At 57.2% G+C, this 26,944-nt stretch overlaps 9 protein-coding genes across 9 annotated transcripts; 5 read left to right on the plus strand and 4 right to left on the minus strand.

The window, feature by feature from the left end:
• Nucleotides 1-2,225: 2,225 nt before the first annotated feature.
• MYCTH_2074210 (uncharacterized protein) lies at nucleotides 2,226-6,778 on the plus strand (the record flags this gene model as incomplete). The annotated part of the gene is made up of 13 exons (XM_003660704.1): nucleotides 2,226-2,480; nucleotides 2,653-2,771; nucleotides 2,870-3,108; nucleotides 3,194-3,308; nucleotides 3,398-3,411; nucleotides 3,477-3,498; nucleotides 3,578-3,864; nucleotides 4,370-5,063; nucleotides 5,153-5,228; nucleotides 5,310-5,737; nucleotides 5,833-5,987; nucleotides 6,203-6,419; nucleotides 6,527-6,778. The coding sequence occupies 13 exons, from the start codon at nucleotides 2,226-2,228 to the stop codon at nucleotides 6,594-6,596; spliced, it is 2,691 nt and encodes an 896-aa protein (XP_003660752.1). The 3' UTR covers nucleotides 6,597-6,778.
• A 1,741-nt stretch (nucleotides 6,779-8,519) lies between these two features.
• MYCTH_2052991 (uncharacterized protein) lies at nucleotides 8,520-9,177 on the plus strand (the record flags this gene model as incomplete). The annotated part of the gene is made up of 2 exons (XM_003660705.1): nucleotides 8,520-8,780; nucleotides 8,857-9,177. Coding segments are annotated over 2 exons (582 nt in total), but the record flags the coding sequence as incomplete, so codon positions are not given.
• Nucleotides 9,178-9,265: 88 nt separating this feature from the next.
• On the minus strand, nucleotides 9,266-10,938 carry MYCTH_2299427 (uncharacterized protein). Its single transcript, XM_003660706.1, has 4 exons — nucleotides 10,710-10,938; nucleotides 10,491-10,572; nucleotides 10,285-10,359; nucleotides 9,266-10,165 (listed from the first exon to the last, which is right to left on the minus strand). The coding sequence occupies exons 1-4, from the start codon at nucleotides 10,783-10,785 to the stop codon at nucleotides 9,355-9,357; spliced, it is 1,044 nt and encodes a 347-aa protein (XP_003660754.1). The 5' UTR covers nucleotides 10,786-10,938; the 3' UTR covers nucleotides 9,266-9,354.
• A 355-nt stretch (nucleotides 10,939-11,293) lies between these two features.
• Nucleotides 11,294-15,201, minus strand: MYCTH_2299428 (uncharacterized protein). The gene is made up of 4 exons (XM_003660707.1): nucleotides 14,733-15,201; nucleotides 12,787-14,645; nucleotides 12,470-12,732; nucleotides 11,294-12,416 (listed from the first exon to the last, which is right to left on the minus strand). Exons 1-4 carry the CDS (start codon nucleotides 14,900-14,902, stop codon nucleotides 11,664-11,666), a joined length of 3,045 nt encoding a protein of 1,014 aa, XP_003660755.1. The 5' UTR covers nucleotides 14,903-15,201; the 3' UTR covers nucleotides 11,294-11,663.
• Nucleotides 15,202-16,516: 1,315 nt separating this feature from the next.
• Nucleotides 16,517-17,404, plus strand: MYCTH_39101 (uncharacterized protein; the record flags this gene model as incomplete). Its single annotated transcript, XM_003660708.1, has 2 exons — nucleotides 16,517-16,612; nucleotides 16,691-17,404. Coding segments are annotated over 2 exons (810 nt in total), but the record flags the coding sequence as incomplete, so codon positions are not given.
• A 636-nt stretch (nucleotides 17,405-18,040) lies between these two features.
• Nucleotides 18,041-21,063, minus strand: MYCTH_59445 (uncharacterized protein). Its single transcript, XM_003660709.1, has 3 exons — nucleotides 20,063-21,063; nucleotides 18,935-20,004; nucleotides 18,041-18,859 (listed from the first exon to the last, which is right to left on the minus strand). The coding sequence occupies exons 1-3, from the start codon at nucleotides 20,919-20,921 to the stop codon at nucleotides 18,464-18,466; spliced, it is 2,325 nt and encodes a 774-aa protein (XP_003660757.1). The 5' UTR covers nucleotides 20,922-21,063; the 3' UTR covers nucleotides 18,041-18,463.
• A 238-nt stretch (nucleotides 21,064-21,301) lies between these two features.
• MYCTH_2137771 (uncharacterized protein) lies at nucleotides 21,302-22,572 on the plus strand (the record flags this gene model as incomplete). Its single annotated transcript, XM_003660710.1, has 6 exons — nucleotides 21,302-21,633; nucleotides 21,699-21,779; nucleotides 21,908-22,192; nucleotides 22,267-22,291; nucleotides 22,353-22,434; nucleotides 22,485-22,572. Exons 1-6 carry the CDS (start codon nucleotides 21,424-21,426, stop codon nucleotides 22,570-22,572), a joined length of 771 nt encoding a protein of 256 aa, XP_003660758.1. The 5' UTR covers nucleotides 21,302-21,423.
• A 296-nt stretch (nucleotides 22,573-22,868) lies between these two features.
• Nucleotides 22,869-24,332, minus strand: MYCTH_37848 (uncharacterized protein; the record flags this gene model as incomplete). The annotated part of the gene is made up of 1 exon (XM_003660711.1): nucleotides 22,869-24,332. A coding segment is annotated over one exon (1,464 nt), but the record flags the coding sequence as incomplete, so codon positions are not given.
• Nucleotides 24,333-25,448: 1,116 nt separating this feature from the next.
• MYCTH_2299438 (uncharacterized protein) lies at nucleotides 25,449-26,851 on the plus strand. The gene is made up of 4 exons (XM_003660712.1): nucleotides 25,449-25,592; nucleotides 25,707-25,900; nucleotides 25,983-26,047; nucleotides 26,130-26,851. The coding sequence occupies exons 1-4, from the start codon at nucleotides 25,538-25,540 to the stop codon at nucleotides 26,764-26,766; spliced, it is 951 nt and encodes a 316-aa protein (XP_003660760.1). The 5' UTR covers nucleotides 25,449-25,537; the 3' UTR covers nucleotides 26,767-26,851.
• The last annotated feature ends 93 nt before the right edge of the window (nucleotides 26,852-26,944 follow it).

Raw genomic sequence — 26,944 nt, forward strand, 5'->3', positions numbered from 1 at the left:
TTTGTTTTTGTTTTGTTTTGTTTTTGGGCGTACTCTTATTGAAATTTGGAATTGCCCACGAGTTGTAGCGGTAGTACGGAGGACACGCTAATCAGTTGAGCAGCGTCCTGGATGAACCAGCAATCCCCGTTTCGTGCTCTGCGTGGTTGAACGTTGACATCTTGCTAAGGGATGAGGAAACACACTGTCACATGGAACTCTCGGTTATACCGCGGTCGGCCTGCCACCATCAGGGCACATGGAAGAACCAACCGGGTACCACCTGATTGTTTGCTTTGTCCTCTTCTCAAAACCTGGTATACTCGACGTACTGTACCAAGGAGAGAAGTCGTAGCCCGCGCTCGCTTGCACACGCAGTGACGGAAGTGTTCACCTGTATAGGAAGTACGGGGACACAAGTGCCGTCCTCTTGAGCTCTTTCAGGCTCTCCAGGACTGAAATGCGGGGCATGTACTTCTGAAGCACACGGGATTATTGTGTTCTCGACAACGGAGCTTTCCCAAACCCCACCACCGAGCGTGTGGGACCCGGCACTCCGGACGTGGGGGTGGATGATCCTCCCCTCGGTGGGGATGACGTCGATGACGGCATTGTTCCGGGCTGCAAGGAGTCCCGTTCCGGAAAGCCCGACGGCTTGTCTGAGCGGTCCTAATTTTCTTCGTCAGCTTCGGCGCGCCGCTCTTCGATAGTAGAGAAGTATCAGATTTTGAGTCGGGGTTGCTCGTAATTTCTTGTCAGGATTGTTTCGAGCCATACGGGACGTGAAAGGACGGGAATCCGTTCCAAAACGGAAGCTTTGGCGACCCCCCCTTGTTGTCGACGCATCTCCGGTTCCTGGGCTGAGAGCTTCTGGGAAAAGGGACCGGCAATCTTGATCAACGCGGGGTTCTCACCGACGTCGAGAGGGGTAAATGGGGGGCGTCTACTTCTTGAGAACATTGGCCCGTCTCACAGGGCTTTTTCATAGTGCTCCTGGGATCCCTGTGAAGGGCGCAGTACCAGTGGAAATGGCGGGGTTTTGGGGCTATGACGATGAAGCGAGCACATGACGAGGTTGTTATGAGAGCCGATGTTTCCTGCCAAACCTGGCACTTGCTCGGGCCTTCCAGGTTCGTCAGCGCTGTCTTGGGCCTCCCACGGAAACGACACTACTAGTAACTCCCCAGTCTGCTAGTAGTGTCGGCGCCCTCGCGCACCCTCCACATCGAGTGCGAGCTAGTGTACCCAGGTAAGCCGCGCGTGGGGCCGCTTCCACCCCCCGGCATCCGATCCTCTCGTGTGATTTGTTCCTTGCATCTCCAGCTCCCACTTCCAGCAGCAGGCCCCGCAACGCTCGTGGTCATTCCATGACAAAACAATTCAGCCGCCTATGTAGCTGTTTTTCTGGGGTGTGCATGTTCCTGCACCCGGTTCTGGATCTGTTCTGAAATGGAGCTCGAGCAGTACTGAATCGATCCAAACCCGGTTTGCGGCCGCCCGGAATGCCGAGACTTCATCGTAGCCCGGGAGGGCTCATTCGACGCTCTGCTAACGCGGTGTAGCATGCTTGTTTTTGGAGCAATGGCCGCCATAGACTTTGGAGCTTCGACGAGGAGGAGGAGGAGGAGGAGCAAGATGAGGAGAAGGAGGGGAAGGGAGGAGGACGGCCTCGCCCGCGACGTCAAGAACGGAACTCTCACTGGGTTTCGTAGGCAAAGCAATCGTGTTACAATATTTCGACATCCCGGCAAGTTACTGTACTTTAACAGTACTAGTACCTTTGGGATTCGAGAACTCCAGCCACACTGCGCGACACATCATTGGATCCACCACGACGGGCACTGCCCAAGGACGCACACCCAATCGAAGGTACCTACCGACCTACCTCAGGTGGACAAAGGCGCGGCGGGAGTGGAAACCTGGAAGCAAGCGTACTACTCCGTACAGTACTTGCGTGGAGGTACAGCGGAATGCACGTCTCTACACACGCCACCTCTACACTAGGCGCAGATGGATGACCTCGAAGTAATCTTACCTTGGGTAGGTACCTCGAACTTAGGTACCTTACATGCTTCCGTCTCATCTTCGTTCTTGCAATTTGCTACCCGATATCTTGCTCACTCAAACCGCAATCTGAATAAGCGGCCAGCTGCTCATTTATATGTACCCGGCTGTTGTCATTCAAGACCCTGCCGAGAAGCTCGAGTTCCCCGTGTTGGACAAAAAACACAGCAATTAGAACAAACATGCCTATCGCCCAAGAGACCACTGTGGTGCCACAAGGCGCTACCCCCCGTTTGGGGGCCATCAAGGAGAAGAAGGGTGTGCCGCCTCTCAGGACGGCTGCGGCTACCGGACCCTACATCATCGACATCCGCCACGCGGTGGTCGAGATCAACCTCAAGGCCGAGGTGCTCGCCCAGTTCCGCGCGAGGGATGGCCCCAGGAAGCTCCCCACCCTCCTGCTCTATGATGAAAACGGCCTGCAGCTGTTCGAGAAGGTGAGCTTTCTTTTTCTTCTTCTTCTTTTTCTTCTTCTTTTTCTTCTTCTTTTTCTTCTTCTTTTTCTTCTTCTTTTCTTTTCTTTTCTTTTTTTTTTTTTTTGCGCGGTTCTCCCCGTGGCGTCTTGGTCACCCCACGCTAACTTTGGGGGTTCCCAACCATCATCCCCAGATCACTTACCTGGAGGAGTACTACTTGACCAATGACGAGATCGCCGTGCTCAAGTCATATGCCGCCGACATCGTCAAGTACATTCCGTCGGGGGCCATGGTCATCGAGCTCGGCAGTGGGTCAGTGGATGATGCCAACGCTGGGCTCAATCCGGGTCACGTAGATGAATAGTTGGCTGACTGACTGACTCGATTTGACTCTGTATCTCGGGGTCCAGCAATCTCCGGAAAGTGAACCTGCTGCTGCAGGCACTCGAAGACGCCGCCAAGGACATCGACTACTACGCATTGGACCTCTCCCAGCAGGAGTTGGAGCGCACCCTTGCTCAGCTGCCCCCTTACAAGCACGTCCGTGCCCACGGCTTGCTCGGCACCTACGATGACGGCCGGCTCTGGCTCAAAGACCCGACCATTGCTACGCGGCAGAAGTGTATTCTGAGCCTCGGCTCCAGCGTTGGTGAGTTGCCCAACTCGCCTTGTCCCCTCCTCATGACCTCGACTAAGCAAGCATCTGCATTGGCTTCACGCCCTTCTTCCTCCAGGCAACTTTGATCGACGCGAGGCTGGAGCCTTCCTCAAGTCCTTCGCCGACGTCCTCGGTCCTGATGACACCATGCTAATTGGCCTGGACGCATGCGACGACCCGGCCAAAGTATAGTAAGTGTATTTCTTAACCCTCCTCCCAGCCCCCCCCCCTTTTGTCAGCAGCAATCAGAAATCTCGAGAGACGCTGACGGCCGAGCCAGCCACGCGTACAACGGTAAGATTGAAACGACCCGCGATGGGAGACTATACTGGCTTTCTAACCACCCACTCAACGTTCAGACAAGGAGGGCATCACCCATGAGTATGCCAATCCGGCCGCGGCATTTAACATGCCGGTAGACCCCCGGAGTGGGCTGTGAGCTGGCGCTGACGTGATCCAGATTCATTCTGAACGGCCTCCGCCACGCGAACAGGATTCTGGGCGAGAACGCCTTCGTTGAGAAGGACTGGCGGGTCATTGGCCAGTATGTGTACGATGCCGAAGGTGGCCGGCACCAGGCCTTTTACGCCCCCGTGCGCGAGACCATCGTCATGGGAGAGAGGATTCGACCCCACGACCGAATCCAGGTCGAACAGAGCCTGAAGTACTCGGCAGCCGAAGCCGAAGAGCTCTGGAGGCGGGCCGGTATGACCGAGATTGCCCAGTGGAGGCACCTCAAGGAATACGGTGAGTTCTCTGTTTTCTTTTTTCTATTAGTGGAAAAGGGGTTATGTCTCCTTATATTACGACCACAAGAGATTCCCACCTCAAAAGGGGGTAAGAGAAAAAAGGGGAAAAAGAAAACAAAAAAAGGAAACGGAAGACGAAAAAGAGATAGGAAGAGAAAGATGAAAAGCGGGTATTACCTGCGGAATGAGCCCTTGACCAATAGCCACCATCACGTTCCCCCCCTCCCCCCCCCCCCCCCCCAGCAGTCTTACCCCACGTTGTTCCCTGGGTAAGAGAGCGTGGGGCCACAGCAATCATCCGATACCCGACACCCGACACCCGCGTGTAAGTCGAGCGCGGTGGCGTGTCGTCACTAGCCTTATTGGCGCCTGCTGGGCTGCGGGGTCGACGCCCGAACCCCAAGGGGCTCCTTAGACAGTATCATGTCTCTCGGGAGACCCCTCTTCGACTGAACTCTTTGGAGAATCCCGTTTCCTGACTGACCTGATTCCCGCTTGTGCAGGTCTTCATATGCTTGCCAGGCCGAGAATGGCCTTCAGCCTGACTCCGTCGGTCTACGCGCGGACGGCCCTCCCGTCTATGCGGGACTGGGAGGGCTTGTGGGCGGCCTGGGACGTTGTCACCCGGGACATGCTCCCGCCAGAGGAGATACTGGAGAAACCCATCAAGCTCCGCAACGCCTGCATCTTCTACCTGGGCCACATCCCCACCTTTCTCGACATCCAGCTGACAAAGACGACCAAGCAACCGCCCACTGACCCTGCCTACTACTACGGCATCTTTGAGCGCGGCATCGACCCCGACGTCGACAACCCGGAGCTCTGCCACGCCCACTCGGAGATCCCCGACGAGTGGCCCCCCGTCGATGAGATCCGAGCCTACCAGGGCCGCGTGCGTGCCCGGCTCCAGAGCCTCTATGCGGCCGGCATCGACGCGATTCCGCGCCACGTGGGGAGGGCCATCTGGGTCGGGTTCGAGCACGAGGCCATGCACCTCGAGACGCTGCTCTACATGATGCTGCAGAGCGACCGCACCCGCCCCCCGCCCCGCATCCCGGCTCCCGACTTTGAGAGCCTCGCCGCCAAGGCCCGCTCCGAGAGGGTGCCCAACCAGTGGTTCGACATTCCCGAGCAGGAGGTCGTCATCGGCCTGGATGACCCCGAGGACGGGACTGACCCGCATGCTCCCTATGGCTGGTATGAGTTATTATTATTATATTTCTTTTTTTTTTTCTTTTTATGGTACCACCGGGGCATGTTGTTGGATTGCTGATGACTCCATCTAGGGACAATGAGAAACCGCTGAGGCGCGTCAAGGTCCACGCCTTCCAGGCCCAGGGCAGGCCGATCAGCAACGAAGAGGTAGGGCGCTTTTGTTTCAGCGGGCCCTCATTTCTTCGATATGTTTTAAATGGGGTGAAACGTCGTGGCTAACGTAAGCAGTATGCCCGATACCTGTACAATACTCGCACCACCAAGATCCCAGCTTCGTGGGCACAGATCCCGGGCGGGACGGTGAAGACCAGCGACGAGACGGCAGCAGCAGGAGGCGGCACCGATTCCGCGGAGGCTAATAACAACAATAATGAGAACGGTCGCACCAACAGCCACAGCCTTGCCAACGGCGTCGCCCTTCCCGAGTCCTTCCTCGATGACAAGGCCGTCCGCACCGTCTACGGGCTGGTGCCCCTGAAGCACGCCCTCGACTGGCCGGTGTTTGCGTCGTACGACGAGTTGGCGGGTTGTGCCGCATGGATGGGCGGCCGCATCCCCACCTTTGAGGAAGTGCGCAGCATCTACAAGCATGCGGAAGCCCTCAAGAAGGAGCAGGCCGAGAACCAGCTCAGCCAGACCGTCCCGGCCGTGAACGGGTTAGTCATGTGTTTTCGCCGGTTGTCAATCGTCTTGTCCAAGAACAAAACAAAGGACAGCAGGACAAAAAAAGCTAACCATGACCGAACCGCAGCCATCTCACCAACAACGGTGTCGAGATCTCGCCTCCGGCCACCCCTCCGGGCAGCACCGACGCCGGCTCTGAAGCTGATTCTAGGGACCGCCGCCTCTCGCAGGAAGACCTCTTTATCGATCTCAACGGCGCGAATGTGAGCTTCAGCCACTGGCGTAAGTCACAATTGGGCCTTTTTCTTTCTTTCTATATGCTTCTCGTTATTGATTTCTCCTCCCGGACCCCCCCCCTCTTGCCGAGCTCACCTTTTTTTTTGCCTTCCTCTCTACTCACATATACAGTCTCACTCCCTTCCGACCCTCTCACCTTCTGCCCGCTAGGAAAAAAATACTTGAACAGTGAATACCGTACTGACAGGCCTCTCAAATAGACCCTACCCCCGTGACGTCGCGGGGCAACCAGCTGGCGGGCCAGTCGGACGCGGGCGGCGTGTGGGAGTGGACCAGCAGCGTGCTGCGGCCGTGGGACGAGTTCCAAGCCATGTCGCTGTACCCGGGCTACACGGCCGACTTCTTTGACGAGAAGCACAACATGGTGCTGGGCGGGTCGTGGGCGACACACCCACGCCTTGCGGGGAGGAAGAGCTTGTGAGTGCCTACTTCCCCCCTCGTGCTATGCTCTTCGCTGCCTCTTGTGGCTTGTCTCGAGAAGAGGGATCCCGCATATACAGCTGCTAACGAAAGCATGTCTACAGCGTCAACTGGTACCAGCGCAACTACCCTTATGCCTGGATCGGCGCAAGGCTTGTGCGGGATGTCGAGTAAGTGCTGGGTTTAATGGTGTCGAGGGAGCCCCAGCAGGAACAAGAGCTTGGGAGATTGTGTGGCTGGGAACGTACTCTCTGGCTCTTGCGACGGATGAAGTATAGCTTTACTCTATTTGCAAGGCTGTTCCCCCCCACGGCCGAAACACGAAGCATCGGAAGAAACGGTGACTTTCTTTCTAGAGCTTTGGTTCACTCTGGTCTCTCAAGGCCAGAAATACTTGTACCTTGTGTGACTTGATAACAGGGTGTGACAGCTCCGTGCCTTGTCATTGGCAGACGGAACTGATCTCGCACTGCCTGCTTCTTGTTCGTAGTGTTTACAACGTACACGGCATGCAGTATCTCAGTAAAATGTTGGGATCTGGCCTAAGACAGTTGCTCAGGATACCCCGGAGCCCACTTGCCTCCCGCTTCGGAGACCGACGGACGAGCGGGGAGTCCAGTGAGTGCAAGTGGTCGATCGGTCAACGGACGGGCTCGGTAAAGAACTCCCCCCAGGAATCTAGGAGGCCGTAGGATCATCCCGGCGTGAGTCACGGTGTCCTCAACATGCGGATTAGTGTGCGCGACTGTAAGCCTAGTGTACCCCCCCCCCCCCCTTTCCACCCCCTGCTGACGCCTGGCCACGTGAGAGGGCGTCATTCGCCCCCATCAACAGCCACTCTCGCGAATGCGGTGCAACCACAGCAAGGGGGGAATTACCCCGCCCTCTCGCTTTTTTTCGGGTCCAGCCAGCTGACGACGCGTTGAGCGCGGCGGTTCACCGCACCCACAAAATTCAGATCTTACCCCTGAGGGGTAAGGGGTAAGGGGGGAGGAGGATCGAGCCGCGAAAGGTCCATGCATCAACGATGTACATACTAGTAGTAGATGCTTTAGAATCGCGCTTGGCAGCTCTTAGCAGCATGCATGTTTGGTTATTTGATAACAATTAGAGTAAAGGGCGTCGGATTTCTCGACCCCGGTTGGAGAGAAGAGCAAGATCCGGTTAGAAGAAGATACAAAGGAGAAAAATGAGAAGACGGAGAGATTCATTCATCCGCGACATATCTATGTACGTATGTAGTCCGTATTTATTTATATATGCCCGTAGACCACCGCCATCTTGGGTCGGATAGTTTGTGCTCCGTCGAAGCAACCTACGACGGACCTTTCCCCGACTATATATATATATATATATATACAGATATAGATACAGAGCCCGTATACATACGTGCCAGCGTCAACCCGAGCCAACGCCATCATGTCCGACACAGAGCAGCACCAGCAGCACCAGCAGCAGCCTCTCAGAAAGTACCGGGGCAACTGCCACTGCGGCGCCTTCGTCTACGAGGTCGAGGTCCCCGAGATCACGTCGGCGGGCGACTGCAACTGCAGCATGTGCTACAAGAGGGGCTACCTCTGGCTCGTGCCCCAGACCAAGCCCCTGACCGTCGTCAAGGATGAGGGCAAGCTCGTCCACTACTCCTTTGCCTCCAAGCGGCTCGACTTCCAGGTGCGTTAGTGCATTAGCTTGGAAATGGAGGGCGCTGATGGTTCGGGAACATGGGCGGTTCATGGGGTTGTGGTGACCGTGAGAGAGAGAGAGAGAGAGAGAGAGAGACGAGAGCCGGTCGTTTTACACCGACACTTTGAGCTGACACGGACTCTCAACGACAGTTTTGCGGCAACTGCGGAACCACCGTCATGGCCGCCTCGGATATGTTCCCTCAGGGGGTGGGAATCAACGTGAGTTCTGCACTGGCCACATTTGCATGAGGAGAATGGTTTCATGGACAATGCTGAGTCGGGCGAAACTCTCTCTCTTCCTCCTTCGTCGTGATTTTTAGGCGCGCACCGTTCAGGGCCTCGATCTCTGGAGCCTCCAAGTCAAGACGTGCGTATCCATCCATCCATCCATCTATCAATATCTCTATCTATCCTCCCCCCTTCTCCTCTGCCGCGCGACCCCGTCGCTCACGCTGCTGGCCGCAGGTTCAACGGCGCCGACCTTGATCCGAAATACGTCGCCCCTCAGTTCAGGGGCGAGGAGCCCAACCCGGCTGGCTTCGAGAACGGCAAGACCTACTATGGGAGCTGCCACTGTGAAGCCGTGACCACGGCAGTGCGGCTGGACGGTTCCCTGGAGGACGGCACTTACAAGGGCCTCCTCCTGGAGTGCAACTGCAGCTTCTGTCGCCAGGTCCGTAAAACCCACCCTCTTCTCCCTTTTTTTTTTTTTTTTTCCCTAGTTAAGACTAACACATCCCCGTGATTAGGGATATGCCTGGGTCTACCCGACCTCGAAGCAGATCGCGATCGAGGGCAGGGATAACGTGTTTTACTACACCTTTGCCGACCGTTGCTGGCGTAAGATGTTCTGCAAGATGTGTGGTGAGAACATCGGGACCGAGCCGAACCCGGATCTCACCGAGGAAGAAGTTGCAGCGCTCCCAAGATTGAAGCGGGAGTTCCGGGCCGAACACTCTGACATCAACTCGATCAACCTGCGCACCATCAACGGACTGGATGTGAAACAACTCAAGCTGAGGCGGGAAGACGGGTGGAACAATCTCAAACCGCAGTACGTGTATCCGTGAGCCCGGGACGTGAGAATGACGGCGCATCACGAGGCGATTGAATTGTCGTTCGTTGCACGTAGAAACCGGGTGGCTAGATGCATGATTCTGTATCGTTGGACTAGAATCCATCTTGATCTCGTCAAGCTGATCGATCCCCTTTTGTTTCTTGGTTGCTGCTGCTGCTGCTGCTGCTGCCTATTCCAGCTCATCCCGCCACGGGATCGAGTCCTGAGCCCCAGCCTTTTCGACCGTCTTGGCCGCCGCCTTGTTCGCCTTCCTCACGGCGGCCTCGATGTCAAACGCTTCCCCTCCCTTCTTGGCCACCACCGCGTCCAGCGCGTACTGCCCGACGAACGTGTCCCCGGCGGCCGTGGTGTCGACCACCTTGGCCTTCTCGGCCGGCACCAGGCCCCGCCTGCCGTCCTCGCTCCGGTAGTAGTACACGCCCCTCCCGCCGAGCGTGATGATCACGTTGTGCACACCCTTCTTGACGAACCCCTCCGCGACCTTCTCGAGGCCGGCCTCGTCATCCAGCGCCCGCTCGTCCACCTCTCCCAGGATGGCCGCCTCGGTCTCGTTCACTACCAGGTGGGCCAACCCGGCGTATGCCTCGTCGGGTAGCCGTCGCGCCGGCGCCGGGTTCAGGAGCACGTCCACGCCTTCGCGCCGGGCGGCCGCGAGCGCGGCCAGCACCGTGTCGAAGGGGATCTCCAGCTGCATAATCAGCAGGTCCGGCAGCTTCTGAGCTCCCTCCTCCTCGCCCTTCTCCTTCTTCTTCTCTCCGTCCCGACGGGGCCGCAGCCGGGCCAGCGTGCTCAGGTCCTCCGGCCGCAGCGCGTGGTTGGCCCCCGGGCTGAGCACGATCCTGTTCTCGCCCGTCGGCTTGTCGACGATGATCATGGCAACACCCGTCGTGAGCCCCCCCCGCGCTTCAACCCCGGACACGTCGACGCCGTAGCCGGCCAGGTTGGACTGCAGCTGGGCGCCGTGTCCGTCCGCACCGACACTGAATCGCGCGTAAAGAGAGAGAGAGGAATGGTGAGTTTTTTTTTTGTGTGTGCAAAATGAGGGTGCACCGCGTAGTGAAAGAGACAGATATGGAGAGGGAGAAAAGGGAAAACTTACCATCCGACCATGGCAACCCTCGCCGTCTCGCCTACGTCAGGCCCCGACTCCGGCCTCGACCGTGACAGTTTCGCGCTAGTCAGATGTCAACGTCTGCTCGGCTCACTCATTCCTCCTGGGTACATATGAGAAGAGAACCTCATAGACGAAAGGAGAGAGATAGAGAGAGAGAGATAGAAAAGCAGAAGAGAACAAAAAAAACTTACCATGCCACCGCCTGATTTGCTCCCTTTCCACCGGGCGACGTCGCGAAGGCGTCTGCCGTGAGCGTCTCGCCTGGCAGCGGATCTGAGAAGATACCGACGAGTCGGCAAGTAAGCCATGAAGAAAGAAAAAGAAGACAGAGTAAATAAAACAAGATATGAAAAAAGTCAAAAAATAAAATAAATAAATAAATAAAAAGTCTTCTCCGAGATGAAACTTACGGTGCGGGACGTAGGCCACCAGGTCCATGTTGAGAGACCCCAGGACGGTGATGTGCGGGACTGTGGTAGAGGCCATCTCTTTCCCCTCCGCTAGCTAGCCAATTGCTTCCCGGTTCCTCCCAATCAAATTAATTCAGATCTTCTTGGGTATTCCTGTCGATCGAGAAGCCTTCGTGTTGGCCGTTGGCCAATGCTCGTGGTGACGAATGGTTAAACGTTGATTAGTTGGCAAGCTAGCTTCTTCTTCCCGTCTTGCCTCTGTTTCTTTGTTTTACACAGTAGAGTTCGAGAGGTGTGGGGTGAGTGATTGTTTCCGAGGTGAAGTGGGGTCGGCCTTTTTTTTCTCTCTTCGGCCTTCTTGCTTGCTGATCTCTGGACGCGCCTCAGAAGCTCTTTGATTGTTCTTTGACTATTTTTGCTAAGCAACTGAAGTATGGGCTGATACGAGAACGATTTCGACTTGGTTGGTTCCGGTACTTGTTCTTTTCAGTGTCTTCGTTGATGGGGAGCGGGCAAGTTCCTAAGATGCAGCGGATTACAAACAGACCTATGCCGAGGGTACCCGTCGGCATGAGCCGTCCTCGCTTGATGGTGACCTTCGATTAGAAGGCCTGAGTGAGACAATTGTCGTCGAAGACGTTCTAAAGTATATTTCTTCTTAAACAATCGTGTTGAGAGTTCCTGTCTCATACTCCGTAGAGCTGATCTGATTAACCAGGGCGTATTTCCGCCATTGTATCTCTATCCCAGATCCAGATCCCAAACCATAACCCCTTCCCAAAAGAAACAAACCAAACTCCGAGAACAAGAGCAAAAAAAAAAAAAAAAAAAAAAAAGGACACTCGCTATGCGGCAGTGGTATCACGATATCAAACAAGCGCAGAGCAAAACCGCGCTCAACCCCCAACAGAAAAATAACTATACCCTCCCATGCTTCCCGTGAAGCGCTCTCGCTCAATGTTTCACTTTCTCGCCCCAGACGAGTTCGTCGTTTTCACGCAAAGGCTGATCTTCCGCGGCCATCTTCCTCCTTTTACTCGGCCGCCTCGGCGTGATCTCGTCGCCTTGTACCCAATGATTCTTCTCGATCTGGTGTTGCCGCAGATTGTCGGGCCGGTTCTTGTACTGGCTTGTGCAACCGGGATACGGGCACTTGTAGATCTTGGGCGGCTCCGTGCTGTGCTGGAGCTTCCTGTGTTTCGCCATGCTGCCCTTGAACCACTGCGGGTCGCCCCTGGGTCGGTATCCGCAAATCTCGCAGCACGAATCGGCCTCCACTTTCTGTCCGGCCGCCGGCTGTTGCGGCTCGGGTGGGTCGGGAGGGTGCTGCGTTTGCTCGGCCGCTGGGCTCGTGGTCGCGCTGCTCGACGGGCTGTCGCTTTGGCTGGCCATCGGCGTCGGGAGCTGGTTCCGTCTGGGCTCGCGGCCCGCCGCCTGGCCACTTTTCAGTTGCCGGTCCGTACCCGTGCCGCCAGCCTGGGAGAGGTCGTTCAAAAACATATCCAGGTCGTCCGATGGGGGCCGTGTCCCGGCCATGCCGCCCGAGCCGTCAAAAACCAGCACGAGGTTTTCGATTAGCATGACACCAAGTCCGTGATAGGCGTCGCGCCGTGATGCGCCCACGTCATGCTTCTCGTAGATCCCATCGCACAGGACTCTGGCGCGCGGGACGTAGTCGTCAAAAAACTTCCCGGTCGACAAGCACGTCTACATCCTGTCAGTCAAACCCTCTTCCTCGGTCTTTCATTAGCAGAGCTTACCCTCCCGGCTTGAATAAGTTCAATCTCCAGCCTCCGGACGCTGTAGATGGACCGGTTGCAGAGTCTTTGGTAAACTTCCCCAAGTCTGTTTCTGAGAGCAGCATGGTCGAATTGGCGAGAGAGCGTTACAAGCACCTCTTTCGCCGTCGCCACCAACGCCTCGTTGACGGGTGGGTTCCCGACTTTGAGGTGCTCGATGTGCAAGTCAGAGATTTGAACCTCGAGCGGCGGAGACACTTCGGCTAGGAGGCTGCTTTCAAGCTCTGTGTTCCCACATTTAGTCGCGTTCCTTTGGCAGCCATTGGTGGTCGACTTACCGTCCAAAAAATCGCGGGCTGCATTGAGCAAAGGATCTTCGTGTTTTCCGGGCGACCGACCGGAGTGGTCTAGGGATTTACCCTTGTGATTGGGTGATAGCCCAGATGATGGGCTGCCCGTCGCCAACGAGAGCTGAACGCCGGTGTCGGCCGAGCTGAAGCCTGGCGGTTCCCAAATGGCAACGACGAGTTGACGGTAAGGCGTCCTTTCGTTTGGTGGTAACCCGTTGGCATAGGCTAACGACTGCTGGAAGAGTCTCTTGGCACCATTGGACGTCTCCTGTCCGCGCACCACGACGAAAAAGGAGTAGACCAGATGGATCAAGCATAGGGCGTCGCTCGCGGACGAAGGCTGCTGGCCGTCGATGAGGGCACGAAGCGTCCGCAGGCCGGTCGTAGCTATTGTTTTGATCGACATGGCGCGAAGCTGTGTGGCGAGGTAGTTGTCTCCGTGGTCTTGGAGCTTCCACATCGAAGACACAATGTGCTCCTGCAGATTGTCCCACGCCGAACTGACGAGCGACTTCGTCTCGGAGCAGCACGTGTTCGCCTGGCCGATCTCGGGGTCGCCAATCTCGACCGCCGGAGCCGCGACATCGGCCGGGGCAATCTCCGGCGCAGACGCCAAGTTGGTAGGCAAAACGGGGTCAAGGCCGAGCAGCGCATTCGAAGTCATGTCGCATGCGCTGTCGAGCATGGGAAGGTCGGCTGGCAACTCGGAAAAGAAGTCATGCGGGGAGCCCTGGGGCCCGTCCTGTTGGTGATCGCAGTTCAGCACGTCCACGAGCGACTCGTCAGTCACGGTGCAGGCCTCGATCGGAGAGGTCATGCTCGTGTCCAGGCCGGAGGCGATAGACCACGTCCCACTCCAGCCGGAAGCCGAGGAGATCAAGGTGCTGCTGTAGCTCGCGGTGCTCGTGGTGGTGTCGGTGCTAGCCGTCGACCGGACCGACGAGCTGGGCGACAGACCCATACTGCGCGGAACGGCGGGTGCCGGCCTGGGAGCTGACCGTGGAATCTGTCGCCGACCCGGGATACCGGCCGTGGTCAGCTGAAGAGCGGGCTTCGGAGGCGGTGGGGGGTTGGCGGATCCGGATTCCTGGGCGAGGATGGGCAGGTGTGCGTTGAGCGCCGCGTTAAGAGATGATGGGATGCCCGGCATCGGCGGCCGAGGCGGCGCTGTCGCGGAAGCCGGCCGGTAGTCGCACGCCACATCTGTAAAGGGAGGCTGCGTGAAGGCCGACACGGGCGGCTGCCATTGCGTGAGCGCCTCGTTCGATTCGAGCTCGGGAAGGGAGGGAGGCGCGGGCACGAGGAGAGCTTGGGGGTTGATGCTCGAGCTGGGAGCCGGAGCGGGCGTGGGCTGGAGGAGAGGCACCTCGAAGGAATCGATCTCGCTGATTTCGGTAGATGGCAACTCGCTGGCATTGGCTTTGACGCTGGGGATGCTGAGGGAGTCGTAGCTCGGCGGCGGCGGCGGCTGTAGCATCATTTCCTGGTCGACAAGCTTGACACTAGGTGACTTCTTGGCCTTGTGGCCGAGCGACTGGAAGAAGCTCTTCGCCATGGTGAGCATCTTCCTCCTCTTGGACGGATGACCCAGGCACTTCTTGCACTTCAGGTCGTCAAAGCGCTCCACTCGCATGTGATCGTAGCACCAGTACTCTCCCGACGCGAGATACCTACAGCCTGCCAGGTGTTTGAGCATCGACTCGTGGTCCGGAAACCTCTGCGTACAGCGGAGCAGCGGACACTCGAGCCGCTCCTCCGGGGTCATCCGAACAGACGAGTTGCGCTTGACCGCTGCCCAGACTATGAACCTGTGCCTTGCACAATCCTCCTGCGAGGTCTCCCTGGTCCTGCACGCTATGATTAGGAAGCCGTGTCATCGCAAACGGGAGGGGTTGAGAGGTCCAAAAGGGGGCAGCAGCAGCTCAGATACGTACACGCAAGATAAGGTATTGTGGTTGGGGCCGGGGCCCAGGTCCAGATCGATGCCGGAGCTGGGTTGCCCCGAGAACGGGTCTCCCGACCGGCCGGTATCCCGGATCGCCTCGGCGCCAGGGTCGGGCGAGTGGTCCTCCATGAGGGAGGCGAGATGCTTCTTGCTGTCCATCTGGGCGATGGGCCCCGTTGCAACCAAGTCAAAACACACGTCAGCTGCAGCCTATGGAGCAGGCCGCGCGACGAAAGATGAGGAGACAGTTACTCGGGAACCCGCCGAAATAATCAAAAACAAGACGCGAGAAATGCTCAATTTCCACCAAAGGGCAGCAGAATCATTTGCCACCCATTTTTGTTATATTCTCCCCTGTCTGGCGGGATGTGGTGGTGCTGGCGAGGCCTGCGCAAGGCTTCCGAAACGTCAACCAAGGTCCTATGCGAACTCTACTGAGCAAAGGTTGAGAATCCCCACGCCGCCGCGCGTGTTAGGACTTGGTAGGACTCGGGATGATTCTGAGGTGCAGGCGCTGCAAGTCAGGCAGGGCGGCGACGGAGCCTAGCGATTGGCTGCCTCTCCCCGCCGAAATGCTTGCGCACTCTTTAAGGTTGGAGGTGCGGCAGCGGCGCGATGTGGTGCGGTGGCTTGTCGCTCGCTCTGCCTGCACTGGCCTGACGGTGCTTGTTTTCCATTTCCATTTCCGGAGAGGATCAATTCTGCCTTCGGGTAACGACCACGGCACTCTCAGGCCAATGGAAGGGTGGAGCGCGCATCTGAGGGGCCACAAAAGGCAGACTCGGGCGCACACTCACCTTGGCCTAGCACTAGTTAACGGTTGATAACAGATGTCAAACCATTTCTGCGCAGGCGCAGATAACGATAGCTAGTAGCTTCGGCCAGACTGCAGCCAGAATTGTGGCGGTGGCAGGCAGCAGTGACATAAAAAGAAAGAAAGAAAGAGAGAGAGAGAGAGCCAAAAACTAGAACAGTCAATATTGTTTCGCAAGCAACATAGGACTGTATCGGTGGGGTTAGGTTGCTGGAATGAAGCTGGTGGGAAGACAGATACGGAGGAAATTGTCTTCCAAAATCACGAAACTAGGCGAGTGTGATGGGAGGCCACGGCCTCAGGTACTCTGATCTCTGATCATTCGAAGCCCTCAGAAAACATGCGAATAGAATCTGTATGGTGCCGAGACTCTGACGACGGCCGACACCGCAAAGTCGAGGCCAACCTGTCCAACAAGTGTTCCCCATGAGAACCAAGCACGATGTCTGGTCCTCTCCGTGGTGTAAGCAGAATAAAAATACACACCTGCTGCGTCAGGGTTATTATGACTGCTTGGATGGTGGGTCTGGGCCGCTTCTTTCTTGTCAAGCACAAGCACAGACTCGGGCGAGGCTAAAGTCTCCCGCTGTGGTGGCACCAGGGACCCAAAACATTTTCGTCGGCTGCCCAACCTCGACAACCCTGCAAATCACCAGCTACCCAGCTGTGCGCCTCTCTTGCCGAATCCCCTACTGCCTGACGCCAGATACCATATCTCCGGGACTGCGACAACAATTGAATCATGCCTGGTCCCAAGGAACAGTGGGGTAAGTAGCGATGTATATCGCATTACCCCGCGATCCTCGGAAGGCCACATTTTAGGGCGCGGGGCATCTGCGACGGATGGATACGATCCTCACCAGCGCCGTTGCCGACGGCATGCGGCTTACGGACGGCGCCTAGTCGCTTGGGTTTTTTTTTGGCATGAAAAAGCCGGACTAACACGAAATGTTTCTGCAGATGAAGAGGAGTCGTCCTCCGGCTCCGCCCCGAACTCACCAGTTATTGGAGCCGCTCGCCGAAGGTTCGATGATGAGGAGGCCCAAGACAACGACGTAGGTCTTGCGTTCCGAAGACCGTGCAGGGAACGGGAAAGTCCCGCGAGCCCGAGCTGACGTGCCGCGAATTCCCAGGTGCTAGATTCTTGGGACGCCGCCGAAGATTCCGAGGTGGAGCGCGAAAAGGCAAAGAAGGCCGCGGAAGCCAAAGCGAAGGCGGAAGCAGAAGCCGCTGCTAAGAAGAAGAGCAAGGCGCAGCGGATAGCTGAACGGCAGGCCGAGCGCGCCGCGGCCAAGGCCAACGCGGAGAAGGACGAGAGCGAGGAGGAGACGGAAGCTCAGAGGCGCGAGCGCCTCCGTCGCACCGAAAAGGAGTCGGATCTGCGTCACGCCGAGGATCTCTTCGGCAACATCGGCATCAGCAGCGGGCGCAAGGCGACAACCGCCGGAAGCGCCGTGCCCATCGACGCAAACGACCCGACCAAGACAGTCGACCTGTCAGCGCTTCCTCTCTTCAACCCCGCGACGAAGGTGCAGTTCGAGGAGCTGCGCAATATCTTGGGCCCCATTCTGGCGGCCAGCGCCAAGAAGCCACACTACACGCTCTTCTTGCAGGAGTTCACCAAGCAGCTTGCCAAGGACCTGCCGAGCGACCAGATCAAGAAGATTGCGAGCACCCTGACGGCACTGAGTAACGAGAAGATGAAGGAGGAGAAGGCGGCCGAGAAGGGCGGCAAGAAGACGAAGGCGGCCAAGACAAAGACTTCTCTTGCCGGTGTTACCCGCGGCGGTGGTATGGCTGCGGAGATGGATGTGTACGACGACGTCGATGACGGCTTTGGCGAGTAAGTGACCTGCTACCCTCATACGCAATCCCGGTCGCTAACGCTCGCCTCAAGTGACGACTTTATGTGAAGTCTCCGCGATGGCCCACCATTAGTTCGTCGGCTGGCGTCTCTCTTGGCTGCCCTTTTCCAACCAAAAGGGCGCAGTTGGATGACCATCCCGACTGTGTCACGATCGCCGTTCACGATCGTGGACGTGTGCGCAGAGGCATTCACCTTTTACAGGGAGCCCATGCGAATATTGGCCGAGTCACGGTTGGGGACGGTGGCGTCGTCAGGGGTGTGGCGTCAAGGTAGGAGAGGTTGCTAGGAGACGCTCTGGCAGGTCCGCTGATATAGCATCGATCTGGTAGCAGTTAGTCAGTGATTAGATTGCAGATAGCCTTTAGAATATTGCTCCACTAGCAGGGCCAATCTTCTAATCTACTGCTTCAAAACGGTATCCGAGGCGAGCGGCGCGTTAGCTCTTCCTCATGTTGCTCTTGGCATCTCTTGTGGAATTCCCTGCAACATACTCGACAACGAGAACCTCCGAGTAGGGAGCTTCCGCGTGGTGCGGTGGAACCCCTGGGCAACGAGGCTCGAGGAGTGAGAAGCTCACACTGACCAGGACATCAAAACTCAGATGTGGGATAAGCTGCTGCCTGGGAGTATGTTTATATGTACAACAACGAGTATCAGACCTGTCGCCTATTCCGCGATGGTGTCTATCCCGTGACACTATCTCATGATAGTATTCAGCACAAATCGGTTTCGTAGGTAGTAGGGAGTGGCCTCCTTCTCGCACCAAGAACGTCATGAATTAACAGAAGGCATCAAACCGCAACGCCGTTTTGCTCTTTCCATGCAACCAAATGAAATCGCCATCACAACCCACCAGAACCAACCCCCCCGCTTTTTCCTTTTTGTGTATGAAAGCCGCCCCTCCGATCTTAGTATACGTCAGACTACACTCAACATATATATCACACAATACTCGAGGATCACGGGAGAACACCCATGATCTTGGAAAAACCACCGAATCAAGGCGGCGCAGAAGTGTCCAGAAAAAAAAAACACACCCTCACATCAGATCGCCCGCCACCCCCGCCAACAGCGCGTGCACGACGAGGCTGATGGTCCACAGCCCGACCCTCTTGAACCTGCGCACGCGGCTCTGCTGGTCCTCGACGCTGCGGGCAAAGGCAGCGTACACCTCGGCGCTGGTGTCGTCCATGAGGCCGCAGTCCCAGACGGTCCACGAGCCGTCAAAGTCGGTGAGGCGCTTGACGATGCGGCAGTTGACGGGGATGTAGGTGTGCTTGGCGTTGATGTAGGCCACAATGGGCCGCACCAGCGCCTGGTTGACGTAGCTGATGTGCGGGTTGTTGAAGAGCGGGACGGCGGCGCGCACATCGTTGAGGTGGATGCGGAGGTCCATGACTAGATAAGAGGGGTTCTCTTTTTCGTCAACTTGGGGCTCTTCGGAAGGGGAGGCCGAGGCGGTGCTAGTGTTTCGCGAAGTCGGGGATAGAGTAGTTGGCGAGGGTTCCACGCTGGCCGTAGCAGTGGAGGAGAGGGCTTCTTCAAGGGGAGAGGAGGGAGAGATATCGTCCTCATGACTGCGTTGGCTGCCATCAAAGATGACATCTGAGCTCGAGTCGTCGGCGACATCTGGTTCGGAACTGCGGCTGCGGTTGCCCGTGGCCTCGAGGATCTTGAGGTAGCGGTTACTGGTTACAGCTTCTTCCATCTTGTCGTAGAACTCAGCTACGACCTTGCCGATGCCCTCTGCGGGATCGGTGGGGAACATGATATCGGCAACAAGATCGACGTTGCCTTCGTAGATCCAGCCGAACGGCCCCTCCACGCCGCGGTTCAGGTGGTCGATCTTGAGCCCGTCGATGCGTAAGCGGGAGAACTTCTTCCAGACAGAGGGGTCGCCGAACTCATCCTGTCGCCGGTCACCAGCGGAGGAGATGCCGTGTATCTGTCGAGGGTGGATAGTGAACAGGGAGCCGTCGAAAGAACCCGACATATGCGAGGCGGACAGGAAGTCATAGAAGAGCCATTGCTTCCGCAGCTGTGGGAGCTCGCAGGAGAAAATGGAGACGGAGAATGGGCGGAAACCGCCTGGTTGGTAAACGGTCACCAACAGGTCTTCCAGCTTGAAGTAGTCCAGTTCGAAATCACCGGGGTTATGCTCGTGCCGGTATGAGAGCGGATCCACGGGCTCCGGGCTCCATTTGACCGATGTCCTGTCCACCACGCCTCTGACACCCTTGACCTCGACATTCTTCAGGAGACCCTTGCCGTTCCACCACTTGATAAACGATAACGTAACGTTGACCGTGTCAATGGTGAGATCAAACTGCGTGTAATTGCCGTCGTCGTCCTCCTCGGTGGCCGCCTCTTGGCCTGCCTTCCTTGCGGCAGCTGCTTCCGCCGCAGCGTTAGAGGACCCCTTTGTCACCGTGGACTTCACCTGACCAGGCCGTCGAGAGACGAAGACATTACGGAACGTGATGACGTTGTCTTTCCACTTTGGAACGATCGCCGATTCAAACACGACCGTCAAGCCGGCCGATTGGGTTAGGTAGTCGCCGACCCACTTGGCAAGAGTTTCTACATGATTTTGTGTCAGCCATTCTCCTCTCGGAGCCGGCAAACACCGGAGACATACCTTGCGCAAACACCGTATTGATGGTGAGAATGACGATGGAGAAAAAAGTTGTGGTCCCGACCAAAATCCACACAATGTGCCCGAAGAGGAACCAGGAGAGGAAAGCGCCCCATTCGTCGGCATTCCACGGCCGCATGCTCCTGATTGAAAACCACTTGAACCGGACTTTCAGGCGTTGGCCGAATCCGCTAGCGGCTGCCAGAAGCTCTTCCTTTGTCGGCCTGTGTGGCATTTTCGGGAGGTGCAAGTATTTGGACATTGAGTCGGCCAGGGTTTCCTGTTCGGAGGGCTCGGCCCCCGGTGCTTTAGCGGGTGGTTTAGCGGGTGGTTGCTGTGGTGGCTCAGGTTGTTTTTCGGGAGGAGACTCCGCTTTCTTGTCGCCGTGGGCGCTCGTCTTGGAGCTGCTGGCTCTCCTCCCAGGCGCGACAACGTGCCCTGGGCCGTGCCTGGCTTGCCGGCTCTGGAGCCATATCTGCCGGGCGAGGTGGCTGAGTGTTGCCCTCTGCCCCGCGCCCCTGGCAAGGGCCGAATCCGCCGCCGCCGTACATGTTGCCACAACCGCGCTTGTCGAGGACGGGCTAGATCCCAGTCCCAAGAGTAGGAGGCCGCCCGAGGTGCAGCTTCTGCGGACGTTTTGGGGCGATATCCTGGGGGAAGGGTGCTGGAAGAAGGATCGGCCGGAATGTGAAAACCGATTGCCCCGGCCGCGTGATGTGTTGAAAAAGAAGGGCTGCGCTGCTGATGGCTGGTCCGGCAGCGGCCGGCGGGTCGGGAGTCTCGCGGCGAGGACGTTGACGGAATCGCGGATCGAGCCCCAGAACCGGCGGCCCAGCTGGGTCGTGAATGCGCTAGAGGTCATTGTTGAAAAGACATGCTGCCGCACTGTGACCTCGTGCGTAAGCTTTTCAGGCCATTGTCAAGGTGAATCACCGATTATTTCGTATTGTATCAAAAGCGGCGCCCGTTTGCGGGCTCGAGATCTCCTGCGAAGGTAGTCGTCGAGGGGGGGGGGGGGTTGGTTTGGACCGGGAACCGAGCAAGCAACGAGACTTTGGGACGCGGCGCGCATGCAAGAACTTGACGGCCATGACGCTAACCCTGGCCTGGGCTGGTAGGAGGGATGTGTTGGTAAGGCAAGTGCTGAGCCAATCGATAAGCCTGTATTTTTGAGTGGGTCTTTTGCCTTTTTGAACGAATTTCGAACCCCACCAAAAACCGCAGGATGCAGAGTTGAAGACGGTGAGAGTAGCGAGGACACCAACTGACGATACCCACGACAACTTTTTGCACCCGGGCCAAATAGTCTCGAAAATCTCCGTCGAAACAGTGGAAAAGAAGCCGTATTAGCTACAGTCAACACGATGCCTGCGCCGACAGCACTTGTCCAGCCTGCTGCGGCACCCGACCCAGTCGCCGTCCCCGCGCCCGAGCAGAAGGATGAGCTCCTCGTGGACATGCAGGAGGCTAGCGCCCTTGAACCCACCGCCGTTGCGCCCCCGACAAATGCCGAAGACACAGACATGGCCATCGACGAAGAAGGGCGGCCACGGTTCGCTCCAGGAAAGGATGTGGTATGTCCGTCCGAGCCGAGGACCAGAGAACCTCAAGAGCAGAACCTTACTGACAGTCCTGCCAGAATCCCGTACGCCGCGCCGAGACAAGAAAGATTCCAATCCCACCAAACCGCATGTCTGCTTTGAAGAACAACTGGTCCAAGGCAAGTAGAGACACCCCTTCTTCTCTGCCGTCCGCTCCTCCACTAATTAATCCCTTCCAGATGTACGTCTAGTTCAAACCCCCCCCCTTCTTATGCCCGTTGTTCCACCCGGTCTAACCAACCGCCCCAGCTACCCCCCGCTCGTCGACCACTGCAAGCTCCAGGTGCGCATGAACGTCAAGGAGAAGCGGGTAGAGCTCCGGTCGTCCAGGTTCACCACCTCCAACGACGCGCTGCAGATGGGCGCCGACTTTGTATCGGCCTTTGCCATGGGCTTCGACATCGACGACGCCATCGCCCTGCTGCGCCTTGACTCGCTGTATATCCAGTCCTTCGACATCAAGGACGTTCGGCAGACGCTCGGCCAGGACGCCTTGAGCCGCGCGATTGGGCGGATTGCGGGCAAAGATGGGGTATGTTTGCCATCGCTTGCGGGGAGTTGGATGTGCCGTATGCAAGAGGCGAGATGCTGACGGGCCGGGAACAGAAAACCAAGTTTGCGATTGAGAATGGTAAGCATTGGTGGGAGAGCGAGAATGGTTGTACAAGGGGGCTGACTGGAAGAAACTGCAGCGACCAAGACGCGAATTGTGCTCGCCGGATCAAAGGTGCATATTCTCGGTGCTTTTGAGAACATCGGGATGGCTCGCGAGAGGTACGTTAACTCTCCTCGAAGATGACGAGACGTGGCTGACAGTCTGGTAGCATTGTCTCGCTGGTGCTTGGTGCTCAGCCCGGCAAGGTGTACAACAACCTGAGGATAATCGCCTCGCGGATGAAGGAGAGGTTTTAGATAGACCAGATTGGGATTCGGGGAGAAGGGGGGGGGGGGCGGGAATCAGAGTATCAAAGGTTTTGGGTCGGGTCGGCGTTCAGGAGTATCATGTGGTTTCCATGTTCATTGCATGAATGAGACCGATTTCGCATACCTCAGGTATCTTAAGGTCGGCTGGGAAAGAGCGTCAACGGTGTATGTAGTGTTGACCAATAAAACTGGCATACTCCTCCTCCCTGAGCGCCTTTTCCGGGTATCAATCGCGGTGCAAGCCTTTTCCACTCGTCCACTCATCGCGTCTTTCGGACGTCTTCTCAGCTGCCACCCCTTTTGACATGCACCTCTAGCTGGTTAACGTCGTCCGGATCGACGTCCAGATCCGTAACCAGCGAATCTTCCTCCAACCTCTCCCCGTCAAACCACATAGCAACATCCCACTCAGGCCCGAGATTCCGCTGGGCCCGGAATGCCTCGATGAGCATCTCGACAGTCGTGTCCTCTCTCGTCGTCAGCTTGAGCGGTTCGTGGTCTTTCGCCTTGAGCACGATGCGAATCCCCTTCTTCTTCCGCTGCTGCGCCGGCGCCGGCGCCTCTTCCGCCCCTCCGCTCGCCCCTCTTCGGTCATCGACCCCCGAGTCATCGTCGTCATCCTCATCATCAGCCGCCAGCAACCTCGATGCTCGCTTCTTGCCCCGGTTCTCCAGGTACGCCGCATACTCCTCCTCGGTCCAGACCTCCAGGTGGATCCCGTCGCGGGTGTAGCCCTCGCCCTGGTTGTTGCGCAGGCGGCCCTTCGCGTCCACCTGCACGCCCAGCGACGCGAGCGTGCTGTGCCCGTAGATCTTGTTTCCCTTCCAGGTGAGGAACATGCGCGCGGCCATGTCGTCGGGGATCACCACGCGGGAGCTCCGCGTCCGCTCGATCCAGGCCTTGAGGATGATCTGCACGGCCTGGTTCATCCGGCACCGCGTCCTCACCGGCTTGTCGCAGCCCTCGATGCGCGAGGTCGTCAGGACCTCCACGACGGCGGTGTGACTCTCGGAGGCCTGGAGGGCGCGCGCCTTGGCGACCCATTCGGAGAAGTCGTCGCCGCTGGGCGGGTTAGGATCGGGGTCGGGGTTGGGGAGGATCTCGATGGGTGAGGAGGATGTTGAGGAGGTGTCGCGCGAACGGCCCGGAGTCGTGGGGTTGCTGGCTCCTCTCTTGTTGGAAGGTGCAGTGGGTTTGACAACGCCGACGTCGTCCGAGTCGGAGACGTCGGAGGCGAGTACCGTTACCGGGGCCCCAGGTGAACCGGCGGTGTTTTTCGAAAGGCTTCTCCTCGAGACCGCCGTTCTTGGGGTGGTTCTGCTGGAGCCCGGTGATTCCGAAACTTCTCGTGCCGTGGAAGTTTGCAAAGGCGTCGAGGGCCTCCTTGGCCGGGGTATCTCCTTGCCTTTGCCTTTTACGTCCATTATCAGGTCATTGTCGGATTCGTCCAGGGTAACCGGTTGCTTGTGCGAGCGCTGAGGGTCGTCCGGCGGGCTTGAGAGCTTCCTGCGTTTGCGATCATGATTTTCCTGGTCCTTGCCTTCGCTGACTTCTCGGAGAATTTCGGGAAAGACTTCGTCGGTGTGACGGAAGAAGTCGAGATCATTATCATCATCGGCCTTTTTTGCTTCCTCGCTCGGCTGTTGCGGTTTTTGAGATTGCTGCTTCCGCGCGACGGTGCGCTTGAAGGGCAACGCCTTTTTCTTGGGTTGCGCAGGGATTTCATCGTCCGTCACCATGGTCGCCAAGTTCTATGAGATCACACTCTTGCTACTTTAGGAGTCTTGTTTCTGTTGCAATCACACGCTACCCTGATTTGCTCCGAAGGTCTTTTTTTTGCTCGTGGTACCGTAGGCTTAGCAGCAACTGTTTGGTGAGTGTTTGCGCGTAAATGGGGGCAGATTTGAAAGCGCGTCTCGCGCGTTGGCGGGGCAAATGATGTATGGATATCGTCGCGGCAGGAACCCATACATACATATATATATATATAAGGCCACGCTTCAAAGCGCGCTTTCACGAGGTCCTTCAAACTGCACTTTGAAGTTGTACAGCACTACCTGAGTATGCATTCTCATGGTCCATTCCAAATGATACTGGACTATCTTCCGCTATCAATTCTTTGTTCCGTGTCGATAGACCGAACCGCTGTCGCCGTCAAGCCATACAATGACTTCCAACCCATGGCTTTTCAGAGCCTTTCTTCGCAACAATTCAAAACAATCCCATACCTGCGTCCATCTCCATCGATTTTGTGATATCCCTGGCTGTGAAGGTTCCCGGGGGAAGCTCAGAAGCGAACCCGAGCCCAATAGATGAAAATATCTCCCTGACATTCGCAATTCACGACTCTCCTCTTGCCATGTTAGTCTGTGGGCCTAGTGTATGCTTGGCACTCGGAAGCCAGGCAAAAGGGGATCGAAATGGCGCGCAACTATTTCATCCAGGCCCCAAAATTGTTTCTACTGTAGGAAGGGCTGAGAAAATAAAAAGAAAAAAAATTTCCGGTGGCCTCTGAGTTACGGAGTAGTTAGGGTAACATTGATGACCGACCCCGTCACGACAAGCGGCTATGCTCCACGCGGGGAAGGTCTCTCAGCTCCGGTCCCACATCGGCTGCCGGTACTAAAGTGGATCCAGCCGAGGTTCCTTCGTTCTTTCGGCCAGAACCCTGAATTTAGGGATTACTATCCGTATACGAAGTACTATTCGGTACCTCTTACTATAAAAGTTGCCTTCTCCACCAAGCACTCGCTGCTCCCTCGATTCCAGAGCTAATATCGTGCCTTTCAGTGCTGTCCTACTTTCGCAACAGCGAAACATAGCTTGCGACTTCGAAACCCCAGACTTTCCATCGTCTTGCGTCTATTGCCATAGTCGGCAAGTCTCATTGTCGTGTCTTAGCAGCTCCTGCCTATCGTCGGCGATTCTTTCCCTTCAGGGGCGGAGTGGCACAATGTCTGTTCCAAAGTCCGAATATCTGAGCAACGTTTGGGCCGACGGCATTTTCGGTTAGTTTCTTTGCTGTTGTGCTATCCATTTTGTATTCGTCACTCCCGCGCGCCTAGGTTAAACCCATATCAACAGTCATTATCAACTAACCAAACACTTCGACGCCGGCGTAGCCAACCGAGTGCTCTTCATCACTGGCGGGGCGGGAACCATTGGAAGTGCGCAGACCCGGGCGCTCGTGCATCTTGGTGCCGATGCCTGCATTATCGGGCGCAGCGTCGAGAAGACGGAGGCCGCGGCGAAGGAGATTGCCAAAGTCCGCAATGGCGCCCGAGTCCTTGGCATCGGCGGCGTAGATGTCCGGAACGTAAGTCCCGTATCCCGCGCGTAGCAGCACATGGTTCTCTTTCTCTCGGATTAGACAGCCCTTTTTTGACCGTCAATTCCAGTTTGATGCCCTCAAGGCGGCAGCAGACCGCTGTGTGAAAGAGCTTGGAGCGATCGACTATGTCATGTAAGCCCCGCTCGCCGCTCTTTCCCCCGTCCTTTGACCAGCCCTCTGATTTCGATCTCTCTCTCTCTGTGTCTGTGTTTAGCGCCGGCGCGGCGGGCAACTTCGTGGCGCCCATCTCGGGCCTCAGCCCCAACGCCTTCAAGACGGTCATCGACATCGACACGATTGGCACCTTCAACACCATCAAGGCCACGATCCCGCACCTCGTCGCCTCGGCCGCCCGCAACCCCAACCTCAACCCGTCCGGCCTGACCGGCGGCCGCTTCATCGCCGTCTCGGCCACCTTCCACTACACGGGCATGCCGCTGCAGGCGCACGTCTCGGCCGCCAAGGCGGCCATCGACTCGCTCGTGGGCTCGCTGGCGCTCGAGTACGGCCCGTTCGGCGTGACGGCCAACGGCATCGCGCCGGGCGCCATCGCGGGCACCGAGGGCATGGAGCGCCTCGCCAGCAGCCGCATGTCCAAGGCGGACCAGGACCGCGGCGTCCCCAGCGGGCGGTGGGGCACGGTGCGCGACATCGCCGACGCCACCGTCTTCCTGCTGAGCGACGCGGCTAGCTACGTCAACGGCACCACCCTTGTCGTGGACGGCGCCGGCTGGCGCAGGCAGGGCGGGCTCGCGGTCGGCTTGGACCCCGGAATGGTGTATCCGGATTTCCTGTTGAAGGGTGAGGTGAGCAAGAACCTGAAAGACGGGCGGCGAAAGAGCAAGTTGTGAATGGGCTTGGTTACGAAAATGTCGGCGTGTAATTTGCCTTGGGTATTGGGTTTCGGGACTTGTGAGGTTTCGGGACTTGCGGGGTGTTTTGAGTAGAATAAGTTTTCTATATAACCGCTACGGACATGTCAATTGGTCAGGGTGAATGACCGTCTATCTCGTGTAGTAGATTAACGCT

Source organism: Thermothelomyces thermophilus, chromosome 1, assembly GCF_000226095.1.
Source record: "Thermothelomyces thermophilus ATCC 42464 chromosome 1, complete sequence".
NCBI classification, from domain to species: Eukaryota; Fungi; Ascomycota; class Sordariomycetes; order Sordariales; family Chaetomiaceae; genus Thermothelomyces; species Thermothelomyces thermophilus.

Coding starts and splice junctions, on each gene's coding strand:
- MYCTH_2299427 (XM_003660706.1), bottom strand. CDS start 10,785: ATGGCCTCTACCACAGTCCCGCACATCACCGTCCTGGGGTCTCTCAAC. Junction 10,573..10,709: donor GGTGGCCTACGTCCCGCACC/GTAAGTTTCATC, acceptor GTATCTTCTCAG/ATCCGCTGCCAGGCGAGACG. Junction 10,360..10,490: donor GCAAATCAGGCGGTGGCATG/GTAAGTTTTTTT, acceptor ACATCTGACTAG/CGCGAAACTGTCACGGTCGA.
- MYCTH_2299428 (XM_003660707.1), bottom strand. CDS start 14,902: ATGGACAGCAAGAAGCATCTCGCCTCCCTCATGGAGGACCACTCGCCC. Junction 12,733..12,786: donor AGCCCGCGATTTTTTGGACG/GTAAGTCGACCA, acceptor GTGGGAACACAG/AGCTTGAAAGCAGCCTCCTA. Junction 12,417..12,469: donor AACTTATTCAAGCCGGGAGG/GTAAGCTCTGCT, acceptor GACAGGATGTAG/ACGTGCTTGTCGACCGGGAA.
- MYCTH_59445 (XM_003660709.1), bottom strand. CDS start 20,921: ATGACCTCTAGCGCATTCACGACCCAGCTGGGCCGCCGGTTCTGGGGC. Junction 20,005..20,062: donor CAATACGGTGTTTGCGCAAG/GTATGTCTCCGG, acceptor AAAATCATGTAG/AAACTCTTGCCAAGTGGGTC. Junction 18,860..18,934: donor CCTCCACTGCTACGGCCAGC/GTGGAACCCTCG, acceptor CCTTCCGAAGAG/CCCCAAGTTGACGAAAAAGA.
- MYCTH_2299438 (XM_003660712.1), top strand. CDS start 25,538: ATGTCTGTTCCAAAGTCCGAATATCTGAGCAACGTTTGGGCCGACGGC. Junction 25,901..25,982: donor GCGGCGTAGATGTCCGGAAC/GTAAGTCCCGTA, acceptor CGTCAATTCCAG/TTTGATGCCCTCAAGGCGGC. Junction 26,048..26,129: donor GGAGCGATCGACTATGTCAT/GTAAGCCCCGCT, acceptor GTCTGTGTTTAG/CGCCGGCGCGGCGGGCAACT.